The sequence below is a fragment of the Ostrea edulis genome, chromosome 5 (genome assembly GCF_947568905.1).
Source record: "Ostrea edulis chromosome 5, xbOstEdul1.1, whole genome shotgun sequence".
Classification (NCBI taxonomy): domain Eukaryota; kingdom Metazoa; phylum Mollusca; class Bivalvia; order Ostreida; family Ostreidae; genus Ostrea; species Ostrea edulis.
This window is the reverse complement of record NC_079168.1, coordinates 79,063,123-79,080,567: the sequence shown is the minus strand read 5'-3', so window position 1 is coordinate 79,080,567 and position 17,445 is coordinate 79,063,123. Positions and strand designations below refer to the sequence as shown.

Below are 17,445 nucleotides of genomic sequence, written 5' to 3'. Positions count from 1 at the left end.
GTTTCCTCATAATTTACTTTTTAACACAAATATACAAATACACACAACCATTTACACTACACCAAAAAAAAAAGAGAACCGTAAGGTGTCAGGATGCCTTCTTCGTGCCAGATTTAGAAGACTGTCGTTTGGTGGAAGGAGCAGATTTCCCGCCTTTCGTTTTCGCGCGTCGCTCGTCCTCACGCGCTGACCCTTTTCGCGACTGTGGCCTTGGGTTAATGAGCTCTAAAAATATATGTAATCAATCCATGGCCTAAAAATATATACATATTTATCGAGGCATTTGACATATATATGCATTCTGTTCACACTGGAAACAAACTGGCTCAAACATTATCTTTTAAATCTATACAAATTTGTACAGTGTCAACCATACAAATATTGACATATCTATATAAACTAACAAAATGTAAACGTTCCGGAAATTTAATAACGTATCCCATTAAACACGTTATTAGACAACTGCGATGTACGTGATGATAAATACTCACCCAAAAATTCTTGGTTGCCTTCCATGCTGGTAAGGAGTGGAACGTAAGTAAGTCTGTCCCCCATTGTAGATTCATTCTCGTCGGCAAAAGAGCCTCCTGAAAGCGTATTAGTTCTAATTATCCCTTTAGTATTTAACGTATCATAAATAACCTCGGGTCATCATTTGGGTTTATCATATCTCGGTAAAACGTGCAGGGGTCTCTCATACATTGGCCAAAGAACAAATCACCAACGGAGAAATAAATTTGATTGTAATTATTTTGGGTGCCTTAAGTCTTCCTAGCGATATGAATACGACATACATGTATAACAATACTGAAATAAATTTGCAAAATCGAACCCTCCCCTAAATCAGAATTACCGGATATTATTCAACAAGAGTAGCCTAATGCAGTTGACGCTCCAATGAGTTTTACAGGAAGTACCGGAAGTCAGAGTGACTACTGATAAGTTACAGGAAGTACCGGAAGTCAGAGTGACTACTGATAAGTTACAGGAAGTACCGGAAGTCAGAGTGACTACTGATAAGTTACAGGAAGTACCGGAAGTCAGAGTGACTACTGATAAGTTGCATGCATCGTATGATATGCTTCATTTTATTTACCACTGCAAATGATAAACAGATAGTGTTGGTTTTTACTCTTCGACGTGTGTTTTATGTACGGTAGTACGGTAATAAATTGACAGTCTCTCATTTACTGCGATGTACACCCGTCAAATATGATTCAACCAATCATAAAGTACCTTCCTCGACTGATAGTCCGGTGATCGTAAATGAATTCTTTAAGCACTTGCATGCTCCAATGCAAGTTACATAGATGAGCTAAACTTGCTCTATTCACAAACAAATTTTCTTATTTGGACTGAAGCTCAGAAAAGAAGAAATGGAGCTTTAAAGACACTATCACACAGTGTAAATACATGTATAATCAATTTAATGAATTTAAGAAACTAGAATTTATCTACGAAAAGCATAATCACTAAAATACCATGTTAGTCAAATTAAAAACTCTGCCATCAACATGCAGCAGTGGCAACCAAATGATTATGATGATGACATATCAAAGCACTTCAAATAGTCGCGATTTGTCTGAACATCAACAAATAAGACGGGCAGTCAACTAAACTGATACATGTAGGTCCTTAACTGCTCAAGTTCATCCTTTCTACCTTTAACCTATTCATGATAATCAAACCCTCTGGGTTCTAGAGTAGTTATAAAAACCCAGCAGTAGTTCTAACAAGAGGCCCATAGGCCACATCGCTCACCTGAGCAGCAGTTCCTGGCAATAAACTATCATTATACAAGCACCTTGGTTTAGATTTTTTTTTTCAAAGGTATAACTACTAAAAATTCATTAACCCTTTCTCTACCGGTACATTTTAGAGGTTTTCAAAGACTAAATGACAATATTTTTAAATCGAGTTACATCTGCATATATCACGATTTTTGGTAGGCATGTGACATATAATTTTGTTACGAATTGGACAGGGAACATTTTTTTTTATAACGTTTGTCATGTTATCCCATGACCCCAAAGAGTTCTACGGGTCAAAGGTCATTTAAGTGCACATTTTTGCAATCTTTTTTCTCTGGAATATATATATTACGACCCCTCTCACTAGAATGGAGTCAGAAATAGGAAATTCTAAATGTATGAGCTGATGTGTCTTTTAAAATACTAAAAAAAACATCACAATCAAATTAATCAATTTTATTGACAAACAATTATTTTGGTTGCTAAGTAACAACACTCATGGTGTAATTTTGACCATAATTTGCCTTTCTACATCCATTCGACACAATTTAAACATAATTACATTGCATGATGATTAGTAAATGTCGCATTATTTTAAAAATATAATCATTGACTAGATCTTAATCATTTTAAAAGGTTTTTAACAAAAAAATACAATGAAGAGAATTAAGATCAAAGGTCATAAAATGGAAATTTCGTATTTCATATACATATTCATCATTTTCTAATAATAAGACGTTTTGCCATTATGTTCCACCAAATAGTATAAATATTGCAACATTAAAACAAAGATCTTTTCTGTTAAAATCTAAAATAATCTATTTTTTATATTCAAATATATTTGGTTGCTAAGCAACAACACCATTATGATATCAAATGCTATGAGAAAGTAATGCCCGATTTTCCTCGCCAAGTTCATTTTATACGAATGTTCAAGTACTTACTTTCAATCACATTCGTGTGTAAAACTTTGATTCCCTATTTTGGTCCCACCCTAACAGCAAGGGTCATGATTTTTAAAAACCTGATTCTCCACTTTGTCAGGAAGCTTTCATGTAAAGAACTACACACGCTAACTCTGGATTCCCGCCTACATTTTCAACTCGTATATTTTAAAAAGCTTTCCAATTTGCTAATGATATTTTTCAAAATGCAAAGTAAAATTCATTAGTAATTGATCATTAATCTTTATACCATTTTTAATTAATTAATTGCTTTTAATTTCAAATCCTTTTGATTAGAGGGTAGAAAAATATGTTCCTTGAAACCGGGCATTATCGCAATTCACCTTTGAATTAGAACGCTTTGGCCGATATAGTATTGCGTTGTGTGACGACACAATTGAATCTGTTTGTAATACAATTGCGAAATGCAACAGAAACTCTCATTGGTCCATATGTATAAGTCCGCCCAAATTCCCTTATACGGGAGTAGTCAGCATTTGAAAACATGACGGCCAGATGCTAGATGGAAAAAAACTTCAAAGGAAGAAAGAGAAAAAGTTGTATTCTTGTGTTGTTGTCTCATAAATTTAATATAAAAAAAATTCCTAACATATCTTCCTACTATACTTGTGTCCAAACACACCTTCAAATATTTATTAAAGCCCCATACGACCCAAAAACTCGATCACAGCTTTTGATGATTTCGTTCGTAGACGTAGCCATGTTAGGTAGCCAGTCAATTCGAATCCCGGTTCATTTCCATATTGGCACAATAGGTCTAGATGTGTACTAATTCCCCACAAATATTTTAGCTAAATTGTTTAAATAATATACCACCCCAGTCCTATTAAATGATAATTATTCAAAAAGCTAAACTCACGGCAGTGCGGCTTTCATTAGTCATGAGCGGCCGCGCCGGCCGATCTCCATCTAATGGGCTTATGTAGCATTTTCGTTCATCTAGAGCTTATTTTACCTAATTACAAAAACTGGTACAAAAATGTTTTAATTTCTATTAATTATTCGTGTTGATAATAAATGAAGAGCGAATACATAACTTACAACCGATTTTATGAATAGATACCAATAGCAAGAGTTCGAATTGACCGGCTACCTAACATGGCTACGTCAACAAACGAAATCATTTGAAGCTGCGAGTTTTCGGGTGGTGTGTGGCTTTAATGAATATTTGAAGGTATGTTTGGACGCAAGTATATAGTAGGAAAATATGTTAAGATTTTTTTATATTGAGTTTATGAGACAGCAACACAAGAATACACCGATTTCAGGCCTCAACCGTCCGCAGCTTTTTGTGACCCGTAAATCGAAGGTTTTTATAAGAGGTGGATCTTTTCAGAGAGCTATGTACAGTTCTCCAGCTACACTGAATCCGCTCGAGAAAGTGGGCGGGCTGTAATCGGCCGATGAAAACTCTTGTTGTATTACATCAAACATGTCATTCAAATTGTTCAATCGTCTCATTCAATTGTGTCGTCACACAACGCAATACTATATCGGGTAAAGCGTTCTAATTCAAAGGTGAATTGCGATAAAACGTCACATATTTCAAAATCCTTATTGACATAAATAAATAACCATTTAATTTGTCAGATCACTTGATATTATTGAGTAAAAAATGGTTAATCTTCATTTTTCACACTTTAACCTCATTTGCAATTGATCATAGAGTGAACATTGTCGTTGTGTTTTTGGTTTGTAAACATGTGCCCCCCCCCCCCCCCCCCCCCCCCCCCCCCCCCCCCCCCCCCCCCCGCTGTAAAACAACAAAAATTTTGGTACAAAATTGCATGATGACAATTTATGATATTGGTAAGAAGGAATTTGTGTTTTACGGGGGATGTTTTAAAAATATTTCTGTTTTCCACTGATTACTATAGTGAAATACGTGATTTTAACCTAAATTATAAAATTATCTCTTTTTTGTCAGCATGTAAAACTTTAATTCCCTTATGTGGTCCCACCCTACCCTCGGGGGCCATGATCTGAACACACTTGAATCCACTCTATATTAGGAAACTTTCAGGTAAATTTACACTCTTATGGCCCAGTGGTTCTTGATAAGATTTTAAAAGACTTTCTTTATATATTTGCATGTATAACTTTGACCCCTATTGTGACCCCAACATACCCCCGGGGGGTAATGATTTTTACAAACCTGAATCTCCACTTTGTCAGGAAGCTTTCATGTAAATTTCAGCTTATCTGGTCCAGTGGCTCTTGAGAAGAAGATATTTGAATGATCTAATCCTATTTTTGCATTTTTGTGATTATCTCCCCTTCAAAGGAGACATGACACTTCATTTGGAGAATTTGGAATCCCTTTTACCTATGGATGCTTTGCGCCAGGTTTGGTTGATATTGGCTCTTTGGTTCTGGAGAAAAGGATGAAAATGTGAACAGTTTACGCCAACGACGACGCCGACAGACAACGGACTTTTGATCAGAAAAGCTCACTTTCAAGAGTTTTCGCGTCAGGTGAGCTAAAAACTCCTAGGGTTCAGCAGTAGTAGATACTAAAACCCTCTGGATTCAGAAGTAGTTTTAAAAACTCCCAGCAGCGGTACTAGAAACCCCTACCATCTACTTTGAGCAGAATCAGCGTCTCTCGTTCTCTAAGATGATCTATTCCGTAGTCATAGGGATAGTTTCTTAGATGTTTCACCACTCCTTTCTCGTCTGACAGTTCCACGATATCTGAAACAGTTTTAGAATTAGAATGAAACCTAATGAGCAAGGTTTTAAAAAAAACAAACAAAAAAAACAAAACAAAAAACAAATATCATTTTTTTAAAAGTCCCCATAGGACATTTTTGGCCCTATTCAGATGAAATGAACACAGATAATCCTGGAAATGTCAATGGTTTCTGATCCTTTTACTATGCCTTGAAGGCAAACTAATGTTGGGAATGTATCAATTTAATCGCGATATTGACTTCTTGAAAATGAAAATTAAGAGAATTTTAAATCACCAGGTCTCTGCCATAAATTGTGGCAAGAAATTGTAAATATTTCTGATATTATTTCTTCTAAAGTGAACCAGAAATAATTTCATTATCACTCCCTCCCCCCAAAAAAGATTGTTTTTGCTTAATTTCTGTGGAAACGAAGGGTTATTTATATTCGGTCTTTCCTATCCCTTTAGTTTCCACAGAAATTAGATTTTGTATGGAATCTTGTTTAAGGACTATTTCTACGTCAACCATCCAACATTAGACACGAATGCCACGGGTCTTTCGGACATTATCTTAAAAATGGAGCTCCCGACATTGGCACAAGAAAGAAACCTCACTGCTACGGGCCTGATAAAGAACCCTCACTGCTACAGCCCTGATAAAGAACCCTCACTGCTACAGCCCTGATAAAGAACCCTCACTGCTACAGCACTGATAAAGAAACCTCACTGATACAGCCCTGATAAAGAACCATCACTGCTACGGCCCTGATAAAGAAACCTCGCTGATACAGCCCTGATAAAGAACCTTGACTGCTACGGCCCTGATAAAGAAACCTCACTGCTACAGCCATGATAAAAATCCCTCACTGCTACAGCCCTGATAAAGAACCCTCACTGCTACGGCCCTGATAAAGAAACCTCACTGCTACAGCCCTGATAAAGAAACCTCACTGCTACAGCCCTTATAAAGAACCCTCACTGCTACGGGTCTGATAAAGAGCCCTCACTGCTACAGCCCTGATAAAGAGCCCTCACTGCTACAGCCCTGATAAAGAGCCCTCACTGCTACATCCCTGATAAGGAACCCTCACTGCTACAGCCCTGATAAAGAACCCTCACTGCTACAGCCCTGATAAAGAGCCCTCACTGCTACAGCCCTGATAAAGAAACCTCACTGCTACAGCCCTGATAAAGAGTCCTCACTGCTACAGCCCTGATAAAGAGCCCTCACTGCTACAGCCCTGATAAAGAGCCCTCACTGCTACAGCCCTGATAAAGAGCCCTCACTGCTACAGCCCTGATAAAGAACCCTCACTGCTACAGCCCTGATAAAGAACCCTCACTGCTACGGCCCTGGGCGCCAATTTGTGTCACTTCAGTTGGTAACGTCTCTGAGTAAATAATTCTCGAAAGGGAGGTAAAACAATATGACGTATTTTTATTTCAGTAAATGTCATACATTTAGTTTATTGTTGAAAAGAAGTGGTACGACGAATGTTTTTCTGTGTATTTTTCACACTGACTGTAACACTATGTGATTGGTTCGGTTAAGGTCATAAGGTCAAGTTGTCTTCATTATTTATTGCCGCCAGGATAATGACGAAATGCATCATTACTGCCCGAGAATAGGCCGCTTAAATCAATTTACATGTATATCGTTACAAGACATCAATAGAGTGTAATCGATCTGCCTTAGATACAAGTACATTAAAGGTCAATTGCCTCTTCGCTTTTTTAGACCCTCCATCCGAGGAAATAACCGGGTGTCTTGAAAAACAAAACTTCAAAATATTGTTGATGAAATTGTATTGCACAAGGACTCGTCGACTCACAGAGTGACTACTTAACCGACTACCTGCACACGACCGGAGGATTCAGTCCTTGACGTGACATGATAAACTGTTTAATATCTACCCAAGAGATCAGCTATCATTTTAATAACCGGCATTACAACAATGAACGTACGGTTAGCATTGTTATCTTACATCTTAATTAGGAAAAAAAGATTTAAATATTTAAAACCACCTGTTAGGTAAACACTGCCCTGGCGTTCTGTCTGATTGTATACGTATGTATAGTCTAGGCCCTGTGTCAACATTTTACAGAACCGTGCTACAGAGGGCTTTGTTTGACTTAAACAGATAGGTTTCCCCCCGATATGACTTACCCTCCCTATGACAGTCACACCGCTTCTTGATATGTTGGAGAAGTACATCGTTTCTGCAATTGGCATTAAAGAGGCGAGTTTGTTCGTCTGTAAAATACAGGCTGAGATTAAAAAGTATTGAGGTTTTATCGCATGTACTCTTTTATTCAACATTTGTCAACTATATAAATTCGTGTGGAAAGACGAACATAAAACGATATACATGAAAAGAACCATCAAATGATCGTTTGCTCAGAGAAGCTTAAAACATTCACTTCTTGTAAGAGGCAGTAAAACAACCGAGTGTAAAAAGGTCACAGTCGTTCTGTGTTTAATAAAAGTAATCCACTCGGACTCCATTTCCAAGTGCTATCAACAAACTGGAAAGGTAAATTATAAATCGTTAAACCAATAAAATGGAGAACCGCAACTTATCACTTTCATATCAGTATTTTATTGACAACTCGCGAATACACCGAACAATTCACACACCATCATGGTAAAAACACACATGAGGGAAAGCAATTGTAAGAAATTAAAATATTATACCAGCTTTAAATGCGTCATACAGAACCTGGGATCAATAAAGATGAATGAATTACAAATCTAATTCAAAGTTCTTTCATGATGCGAAAGAAAAGGTTTTAATGTAGAAATAATTTTAAGTTTATTCAATACGTTTGGGCTATTGAACAAGAACTATTGATTACAAATAAGTTCTGATTATGAAATGAGAAAAGTTTAAGTGAACTTTGATTATATAACCATTAGATTTTCGATGCTGCAAAAAATAATGATAATAATAATAATTAATTTCATACTTGCCTCCGTATTTTACTGTCACGAACATGTCTCAGGAATTAAAATCTTTAAATTCAAGTTCCACTACTTCAGATCATGTTGATATTTTGTTAGTTACACAGATACGATTCTACAGCTGGAGAAATCACGAAAACTGTTGTATCAATGTTGTCTCGATAGAGAGTAAACAGTAGTCCACAGAAACACGTGAACAGTAACAATGTAAAGGAAAACCCCCAGTTGAAATGGAGCGGTGTTGAAAAACAAAATGTTGAGTCTTCCGTGGGATGAGCACGCTCTGGGGATAAGGCGTTCAAGCGGGGGTTTAAAGGCTCGGGTTCCTCTCTAAATAGATCTGTGCACGTGTTTTCGAAGAGATTTAAACTTGCAGAGTGCATATTGCACCATTATGGGAGAGAGAGAGAGAGATACTGCACTTTGACGACAATAAAAACCATTTTGATTGTTCGCATGGACGAGATAAACGGTATACCCAGTTGAGATGGAACAGAAGAGGGGGACTTCCATTAAACTCATGATGAACTTTATGGAAACTTGGAAACGACACTAATATGTCAGACGTTTTGTCTCATGCAGAGACAATAATTAAAGATTTAACCCGGTCTATAAAACATTGTCTAGACCCATTGTTTATATTCGATACTATCAATTACATTAAAGGAAACATCTTTTTCTCTGGTTGCTGTGTGTATACTTAGATAAAAGCACCCTCCGTCCTGATGCATCCCGAACGGTAGTAAAAGATTATTCCATATAAATCGAGGTATTTTTGGGAGAAAAAAAAGAGGTTTGTATAAATGCTTTGCAATGGCTTTGGAGTGAATTTCAAGTGAAAATAACAAACAGTGATCAATTTCATAAATGCTAAATAGAATACAAAATCAAGAGAAGGTAAACACGGGTCCTGGACATACTAGGAGGAGTAAGTATCTTCTGTTGACCGGTCGCACCCGCCGCGAGTCCTATATCTTGATCAGGTAAGCAGAGTAAGCCGTAATCAAACGGCCTAACAATTAGTACGGAACACTTTAGACAGCATTCAACCCAGTGATAACTCATATTTGAAACAAATATTATGTCTACTTCAAGGTTATACTAGAAAAAATATTGTATACACTAAGCGCACGGTACTGGTGTCACTTTACGTTACACTTATAACGTCATAAATTGTGGCAAAATATAATCACGAAAGCAACGTCACATTTTAAACAAATTCATTATCTCCAAGCTGTAATATCATAACTAAAGCACATGCATGATTTAATGTTTAAAAATTGAAAATAAATCTTTGTACGTGTATAGTGTACATTCATAAAAATTATGAATTCTTAGAAATACTCCAAAGTATACGTACTGTATTTATTTCACCGTGCCTACAACAGCAGGCATGTCGTATGAAATAAGGGTACCAGTTTCGGTAGGTTTCGTTTTGCTTCGGTAGATTTCGTTTCCTTTCGATTTCGTTTCGCATTTTACAGGTAACCATCCCATGAAATAAGGCTTGCAATTCTTATGAATATGACCTCTGAGAAATTTGAACACAGTAAAAAAAAAATCAGTTTTGGTTTTTTCTAGGATATATATAGACTTGCTCAAGTCTCTATGTTTAATAATCATTGCTCTCTTTAATACTTTTTATTAATGCCAAACACGGAAGGGGGAGGGGGGTTGGGTTAGAAACTCCCGTACGTTTCTGTCATCGATCTACATCGATCACGCTCTAGTGGGGAAAAACCAACAACCAGCGCATAGAAAGTATATGTAGTTTTGCGCTTTATAAATGAATAATAATAATAACCACGGTGAGTTGAAATGAGAGTTAAAAACTTCCAAATAATATTACATTTTAACGTTTTAATGTTCACTTTCATTTCTGAATAAACAGTAGAAAAGGTATACAGAGTGTTATTTATACTCGTATGTTTTACTTGCGAATCGGTTAGTTTCAATATATATCATATTTAGTTTTGAAGGGATGGTCTCGTGAAAACCGTGTGACTTTAGATTTTTTTGTCAGATGTTGAACTTTTGATCTAATGATATTGTTATTCTTATGCGGAAATCTTGATTTGTATTCGATAATCTTGATATCTATATGCGGACGGAAATTTTGATTTATATGTGAGAAATCTTGATATTCATATGCGAATTTTTTTTATTTTACTCTACGAGAGAGAGAGAGAGAGAGAGAGAGAGAGAGAGAGAGAGGCTTCCTCTACTCTTCTGGAGTACCAACGCATGTGGGCGAAATATTCCAGGGGCAATCGCTCACACCCGCCAGAGATCACCTGGGTCCTAAATACAACAGTGAGGTTGTTCAACACGTCACTGATACTCTAACAAGATTTTGACATTCAATTCATTTAATATGTGACTTATGTATATATCTTTCATTCATTGGAAAGGGGGGGGGGTACATAAGATCTAACACGCTATATATATCCACCGTTCTGGTGCCTGTGCTCACATCCACCTCCTAGGGAATGCTACAGGCTAGTGCATGTTGGAAACTGCTCTTTAAACCAGGTAGCACGCATGAGACAGGTGAGATGCGCAGAGATCTCTTCCCCCTTTGAACGTGACCACCCGTTCAAGTCCAGGCACCTATGTCCACATAGGGCCCCCTGTGTTGCCCCTACGTTGGTAGTCAAACTGGCCGCCTCCCCAGTTCCCCACAAAAAATTGCACGCGACCCTTTCCGCCATATATGTAAATTTGCACTCTGTTTCTGATTACGATTAATAAATATTCAAATTTGTATCACTCTTGTTAATCCAGCTAGCTAAGCAGCCTATGGGGGATTACAGGGCAGACACCCAAGCTTCGACATAGCTACTGGGTTTATTCAGCATATTAGGGCAAGGTCAACTATTGAATTCAGGCCAAATGTCTCACGGCTGGTAGTGCTGTATATTTATTAAAGTTTAATTTTAGCAGAGTAGCTCCTGTAGTTAAATTTAAGACATCCGAGGTCAGGTCATGGTCAATGAAGCTAATTCTTTTATCAATTTTTGAAATTATGCATTTCACCTACAATCAATAATGACTAAATCCATGCGTACATCTAGCATGTGTACATCAACATTATCAAATACGAATCAAATATTATGGAATATAAATCGAGATTTATATAATTATCGAATATAAATAACAAGGTTACCAAATGTAAATAAATAACAAGATTATCGAATATAAATCAAAATTTTCGCATATAAATATTAAGATTATCGAATATAATTAAAATTTTCTCATATATGAATAACAAGATTATCGAATATGATTAAAGAGTTTCGTATATAAATCAAGATTTGTATAATATTGCAACGTTTTACACACCGTAAGTGTATCTGTTCAATGCTGAATTTTTATATGCATACATACAGTATATCGTCGCAAACCACGGGTTATTGTTTCATTCTATTTCACAAACGTTTGTGAAATAGAATGAAACAATAACCCGTGGTTTGCGACGATGACATACAGTAGTACATGCAACAAAATGTAGTCTGTACAATTGTCATTTGATAAAGTCAATTAAAGTATATGTACCAGATCTAGAGCAAAACATATCTATGAGATACACATGCTATAGCTTAAATACCTTGTATACTATTTTTAAAAATCATTTTAATTTAGATCATTCAAAAATAATAAAAGCAACATTTTACGTTTTAGCTAGACGTAGGTTGTGTACATTGACGTCGCGTCATTGCGCGACAAAATCACATGGGACATTTATTTGGACATTAAGTATCTTTTCGTTTTCCTAAATGGACGCGGGATAAAATGAAATGTTGTATATTCTATATAGTAAATTTTATGTACTTTCTGAAAGTTATATTCATTAAAATATTCGCGTTGGAATAATGCTTAGAAATAAGACATAAAATGGTAGAATTGTTTAAAAAGCGCGGTATTTGTAGAATAAGGACATTTCACTGGACACCGATAAAATCAATCTACTTCATGGATATACTCAGAATTTTATAATACTGGTATACATTGTGCTCTACGATACATGTCATTATAAATGTAACAAGGATAGTCAACTTCCCCCTGTATTAGGCATGCTACTGGTCATGATGATTTGCATTTGCAGTCTATCTACAAACACGGGACACCACTGACAGGTATACTGTCTTTGCCATTTTTAAGGTCGCTATATAAATTCTATGAACTAAATGTTTAAAGTAATTGTTTATGGTTTTTAGATAAGGACGTCACAATCATACACCAATTCTTACGTTATCTGGGACAAAATCAATCATTTTATTAATCTGTGGATAAAGCGTATGCGTATTTCATGTAACGCGGGACAACGAAAAATGACGACATCTGCGTGTATTTATTGCTAATGAAATGCGTGTAAATTATATTTTATATAAGCTATTATCATTATTTATATATTTTCCTTGCCATTGATGTATAAGACTTTAATAATCCACAAAATATACAACTGTGTAAACATAGCGGAAACATTTTCTAATGCACGTATGAAAGTAACACCAGTACCGTGCGCGACGTAGTTTCTAATAGATGTTTTTTAAAACTTGATTTTATATAAGACTTACAATTTTAGAAAAAGTTTGATAATGTGGTCATTTAATGAAAATATAAATACTTAAAGCATAATATACATTTGTATCAGGTTACTGTATAAGGGTGTTCCTAAAGACGGCGGGCGCACTTGTTTCATCACCCGGGTCAAGCCAGTTGATACTTCCGGAAGCGGGTGAGTAACTTGTTTCAATTATTTTAAAGCCGCCGGTCGACCGAAAAGTAGCCCGGGTCGCCCGATAAATTTAGAGCGGGCACATGGAAAACAATATGGCGGAAAACAGAGATAAACATTTTTTTGCTCGTGATCTATCCATTTTTCATTCATTAAAAAAGTTTAAATTTCAATTAACATAAAGTAGTGAGTTAATTGTTTGTGAACAAAATGTATGAATAAAAAACTGATTATCAATTATGACTTTTAAACGTACACGGGTTACATCTTAAGAAATCTGTTTTGCAGATGTTCTTTGAAAAATACATAACTTTTGTTTTTACATTTTGATATATATTTGGCCGATTTCCCACTCGTTTCGCAAGACAAACCGGGCCAAAAAGTCATGTTTGCACAGATTCAAAGAGATTTAAATGAAATGAAAAATGAACTGAAAAAAAAACAATCAAAGACGATATGCTGGAGTCAACAATTATGACGATAGTGCAGAAAATTGTTAGTGAAAACAATAAAGTCAGAGAACGGGAAATTATAAAAGAAATGGACAAAAGATGTGCTGATATTACAGATAATTATAATTTTTAAAAAAAGTAAATCGAGTCGTCACCCGAATTTCTGAAACAATGAAACAAGTGCGCCCTAAAAAGCTATACCTGTTAGAATTTGCCCAATATCTCACCAGAGGGCGTTACGCTATGCTCCATTTCTCACCAGAGGGCGTTACGCCTATGCTGCACAAAAGTGAAGCTTGCGTAGCGCGCCCTCTAGTGAGATAAATTAAATGGAATTTACCGTCCACGATCCCGATCCTGACCTCCGGCGAACTACTTTCCAGTCCACGATCCCGACCTCCGTTTTATTATATAGAAATTGAAATCAATCAGCTCACAATCCCGACTTTCGGTACTGTATTGTAATTATTTAACTAATCAGTTCACGGTATGAAACAGCCTATGGTCAATATGCATCTCCAACAAAAAAACCAAAAAGCAAGTGAAACCTCACAAAGTGTTGATAGAATTCATGACGCATTTTAAAAATGAAATCAATATTCAATACTATCAACTATAAAAACTTCCAAGGCTGAGAACACTGAGATGAACAAGAGCAATGAAGCATGTAAGGGACTGTAGAACATCCTCCTACTATATGAACACGAAACATAAAACTATTAAATGCTTCGCGACAGTTTATTAGCACAAACGACATCATTCTCTTTGAAATCGTCCAAGAAGAGCTAATATATAGGTTGTTGCTATCAACGTTGTCTCGCTCGATCATATTACTACTGTAAAAAATGTATCTGGGTAAGCCTATCATTAAAAAAAAATTAAAACACGACCCCGACTTCCGCAAGCCTGCTTTCATCCCCCGGGATTCGTTGTACGGAATTATTTGCCTAACGACGATGAACTGCGCGGTCATAAATAAGATTGTGTGTGTATATACCTTGGCTTGTTCAAAGTGCATACCTTTTTTTATTGACATTTCGAATCATATCTCAATCTAATTTCAACATGGGTTTTAATAATTTGTAAATATCAATATCATATGGATGAAACCTATGAAGATTAGACTTAAGTATATTTTCACATGATAAGCGTTGAAACACGGTATTTTAACCAGTCACAAAGGAGTCAAAGTCCAGGAAGTATATTCACTACAAATTAAATATCTGTGTTTCGTCATTATACAAAAATGGTATATAGATGTTATATAAACCTTGACGATTCTCCAGATTGTGTTTAGATATGTGAAAGGCCATTAGTACCAGCCTCCATGAACATAAAGTGAGACAGGACTCAAGTCTGATTTTCTAATTGATCTAATCTAATGGATGAATAATATTGATATTTATAACTCAATAAACGTGGAAAATGATTCGAAATGTTAGTAAATTAATTGTGCGATTTGAACAAGTTAATTAAGTGTATATACTTTTTTCTTCTTCTTCAATGTATAAAACAGAGAACGAAGCTGAGGTGTTCAAAACAAGATGGTTGAACTGGAAATGTTTATTTGAAGATGATGTAATAATCTATCAATAGTTTGTTGTCATATCTTCCAGCCATAATGTACATGTCTGTATGTGGGTGATTGTTTGTCTGCAATTGTAATAAAATCTAATTTAAAAAATTAAGTGTATATACACAATCTCTTATTTTTGACTTAAGTGTAATCTAAGTTTATGGTTAAGGACAGGGGCCTGATGAGACATCAAACTTCTCCATCTATACTCATTGAAAACAGTGTATAGTAAACTACTGTATAATTATTTATTTTCGTGGGTGAAAACTTTAGTAGATTGAGTAAATATAAGCATATTACTTTTTAAAAAAACCTTTTTAAACAACGGATGAGAAGCTTCACTAATGCATTACTTCTATATTTAGAAATTCATCTGCCTCTTTAGTTATTTGCGTGCGCATTATCTAGATATTACTCAGGATTTAGGGAGTGTTTTACTTAGATAATACATGAATTAAGCCTGCGCTTCACTTAGATATCACACCGGATTCAGCGTGCGCATTAGCTAGATATTATACAGGATTCAGCCTGCGCTTCACTTAGATATCACACCGGATTCAACGTGCGCATTAGCTAGATATTATACAGGATTCAGCCTGCGCTTTACCTAGATATCACACTGGATTCTGCGTGCATTTACCTGGATGTTATACTGGTTTCTGTGTGTGTTTTATCTGGATATTACATGAAAATTCAGCATGCGTTTCACTTAGATATCACGCAGGATTCAACGTGCGCTTTACTTAGATATCACACCGAATTCAGTGTGCGCTTTACTTATATATTACACGGGATTCAACGTGCGCTTTACCTAGATATTGCATGAATTTATCGCGCGCTTTACCTGAATATTACATGAATTCAGCGTGCGTTTTACCTGAATATTACACAGGATTCAGCGTGCGTTTTACTTTGATATTACATAAATTCTACATGTGCGTTTTACGTAGATATCACATATGATTATACTTGCATTTACATGAATGTTACACCGGTTTCTGCGTGTGTTTTACCTGAATATTACACCGAATTCTACAGTTTACCTAGACATTACACAGTATTACATAAAATATCACTCCGGATTCAAAGTGCGTTTTACCTGGATATCACACAGGATTCAGTGAGTGTTTACCTAGAAATCAACAAGGGATCCAGCGTGCTTTTGCCTCTTGATGTTACATGAATTCATGATGTGTTTTACCTAGATATCACACCGGATATATCTATGGATATATTAGAATACAGAGTAGAATTTATATACCATTTGGTTTATTGTTTTTACATCGGCGAACTTGGGTACCATATATTTAGAGTTCTATACCTTTACTCTTCATTAATAGTAAATTTGAACCCAAGCGATATAATTGCCTGTGCTTTGGTCTAAACGGAAGGGGTATTACTGCGCATGCCTGGTCCTCCACACAGCAACGTATACTTACAGAATGTTGAACTTTAGTAACCAGACATGCGAACGGAAGGTCCGCAAACAAGCCAGGCATGCGCAATGAAGTTTCGGAAGTCAACTAGACAACTACTATGGTTGATGATCGAACTAGACCTAGATATCACACAGGATTATGCGTGCATTTACCTGAATATTACCCCAGATTCAAAGTGAGTTTTACCTGGAAATTACACAGGATTCAGTGAGTGTTTACCTAGATATCAACATGGGATTCAGTGTCCGCTTTACTTAGATTTTACAAGAATTCAGCGTGCGTAATCCCAAGATATCACACCGGATTCAGCGTGCGTAATCCCCAGATATCACACCGGATTCAGCGTGCGTAATCCCCAGATGTCACACCAGATTCAACATGCGTCTTACTCCGATATCACACCAGAATTTCCGTGCATTTACCTGGATATTACACAAAGTTCCGACTGTATCTCAAGGGTGACTCACTCTCGCTTACACCTTGATAACTTTTAAGTTTAGTGATATTTCTCTGAAAGTTTGCATCTTCTTCCTGAATGATGGTGCATATTTTCTTTTTATAAGATGTGACTTGTATTTGTTAATCTAACAGCAGGATACATTAGCGAATATAATGATGAACAAACGACTTATACCTTTTCCTTTTTTTTTTTGATCGTGATCTGGAAATGATTTCCTGATATATTGTTTGTTTTTGTTTTTTTTAGATTAAAATGTTTTATTAGAACTGATGATGTTACGTCTGAAGATTCATTTTCACAAGTTCAATGACCCGTGACTCTCATGAAACGGAAGTCCGTCTTATTTATATAAAAAAAAAATCAGGCCGCTGACCATGAATGAATTTATGATATTTGTGAATCATTTCAAACGGAAATCAGTGTGTGTT

General features: G+C 36.0%; 1 protein-coding gene across 1 annotated transcript; it reads right to left on the bottom strand.

The window, feature by feature from the left end:
* LOC125651650 (uncharacterized protein CXorf65 homolog) lies at positions 1-8,919 on the bottom strand. Its single transcript, XM_048880348.2, has 5 exons — positions 8,362-8,919; positions 7,558-7,644; positions 5,294-5,410; positions 492-587; positions 1-225 (listed from the first exon to the last, which is right to left on the bottom strand). The coding sequence occupies exons 1-5, from the start codon at positions 8,384-8,386 to the stop codon at positions 89-91; spliced, it is 462 nt and encodes a 153-aa protein (XP_048736305.1). The 5' UTR covers positions 8,387-8,919; the 3' UTR covers positions 1-88.
* Positions 8,920-17,445: the final 8,526 nt, after the last annotated feature.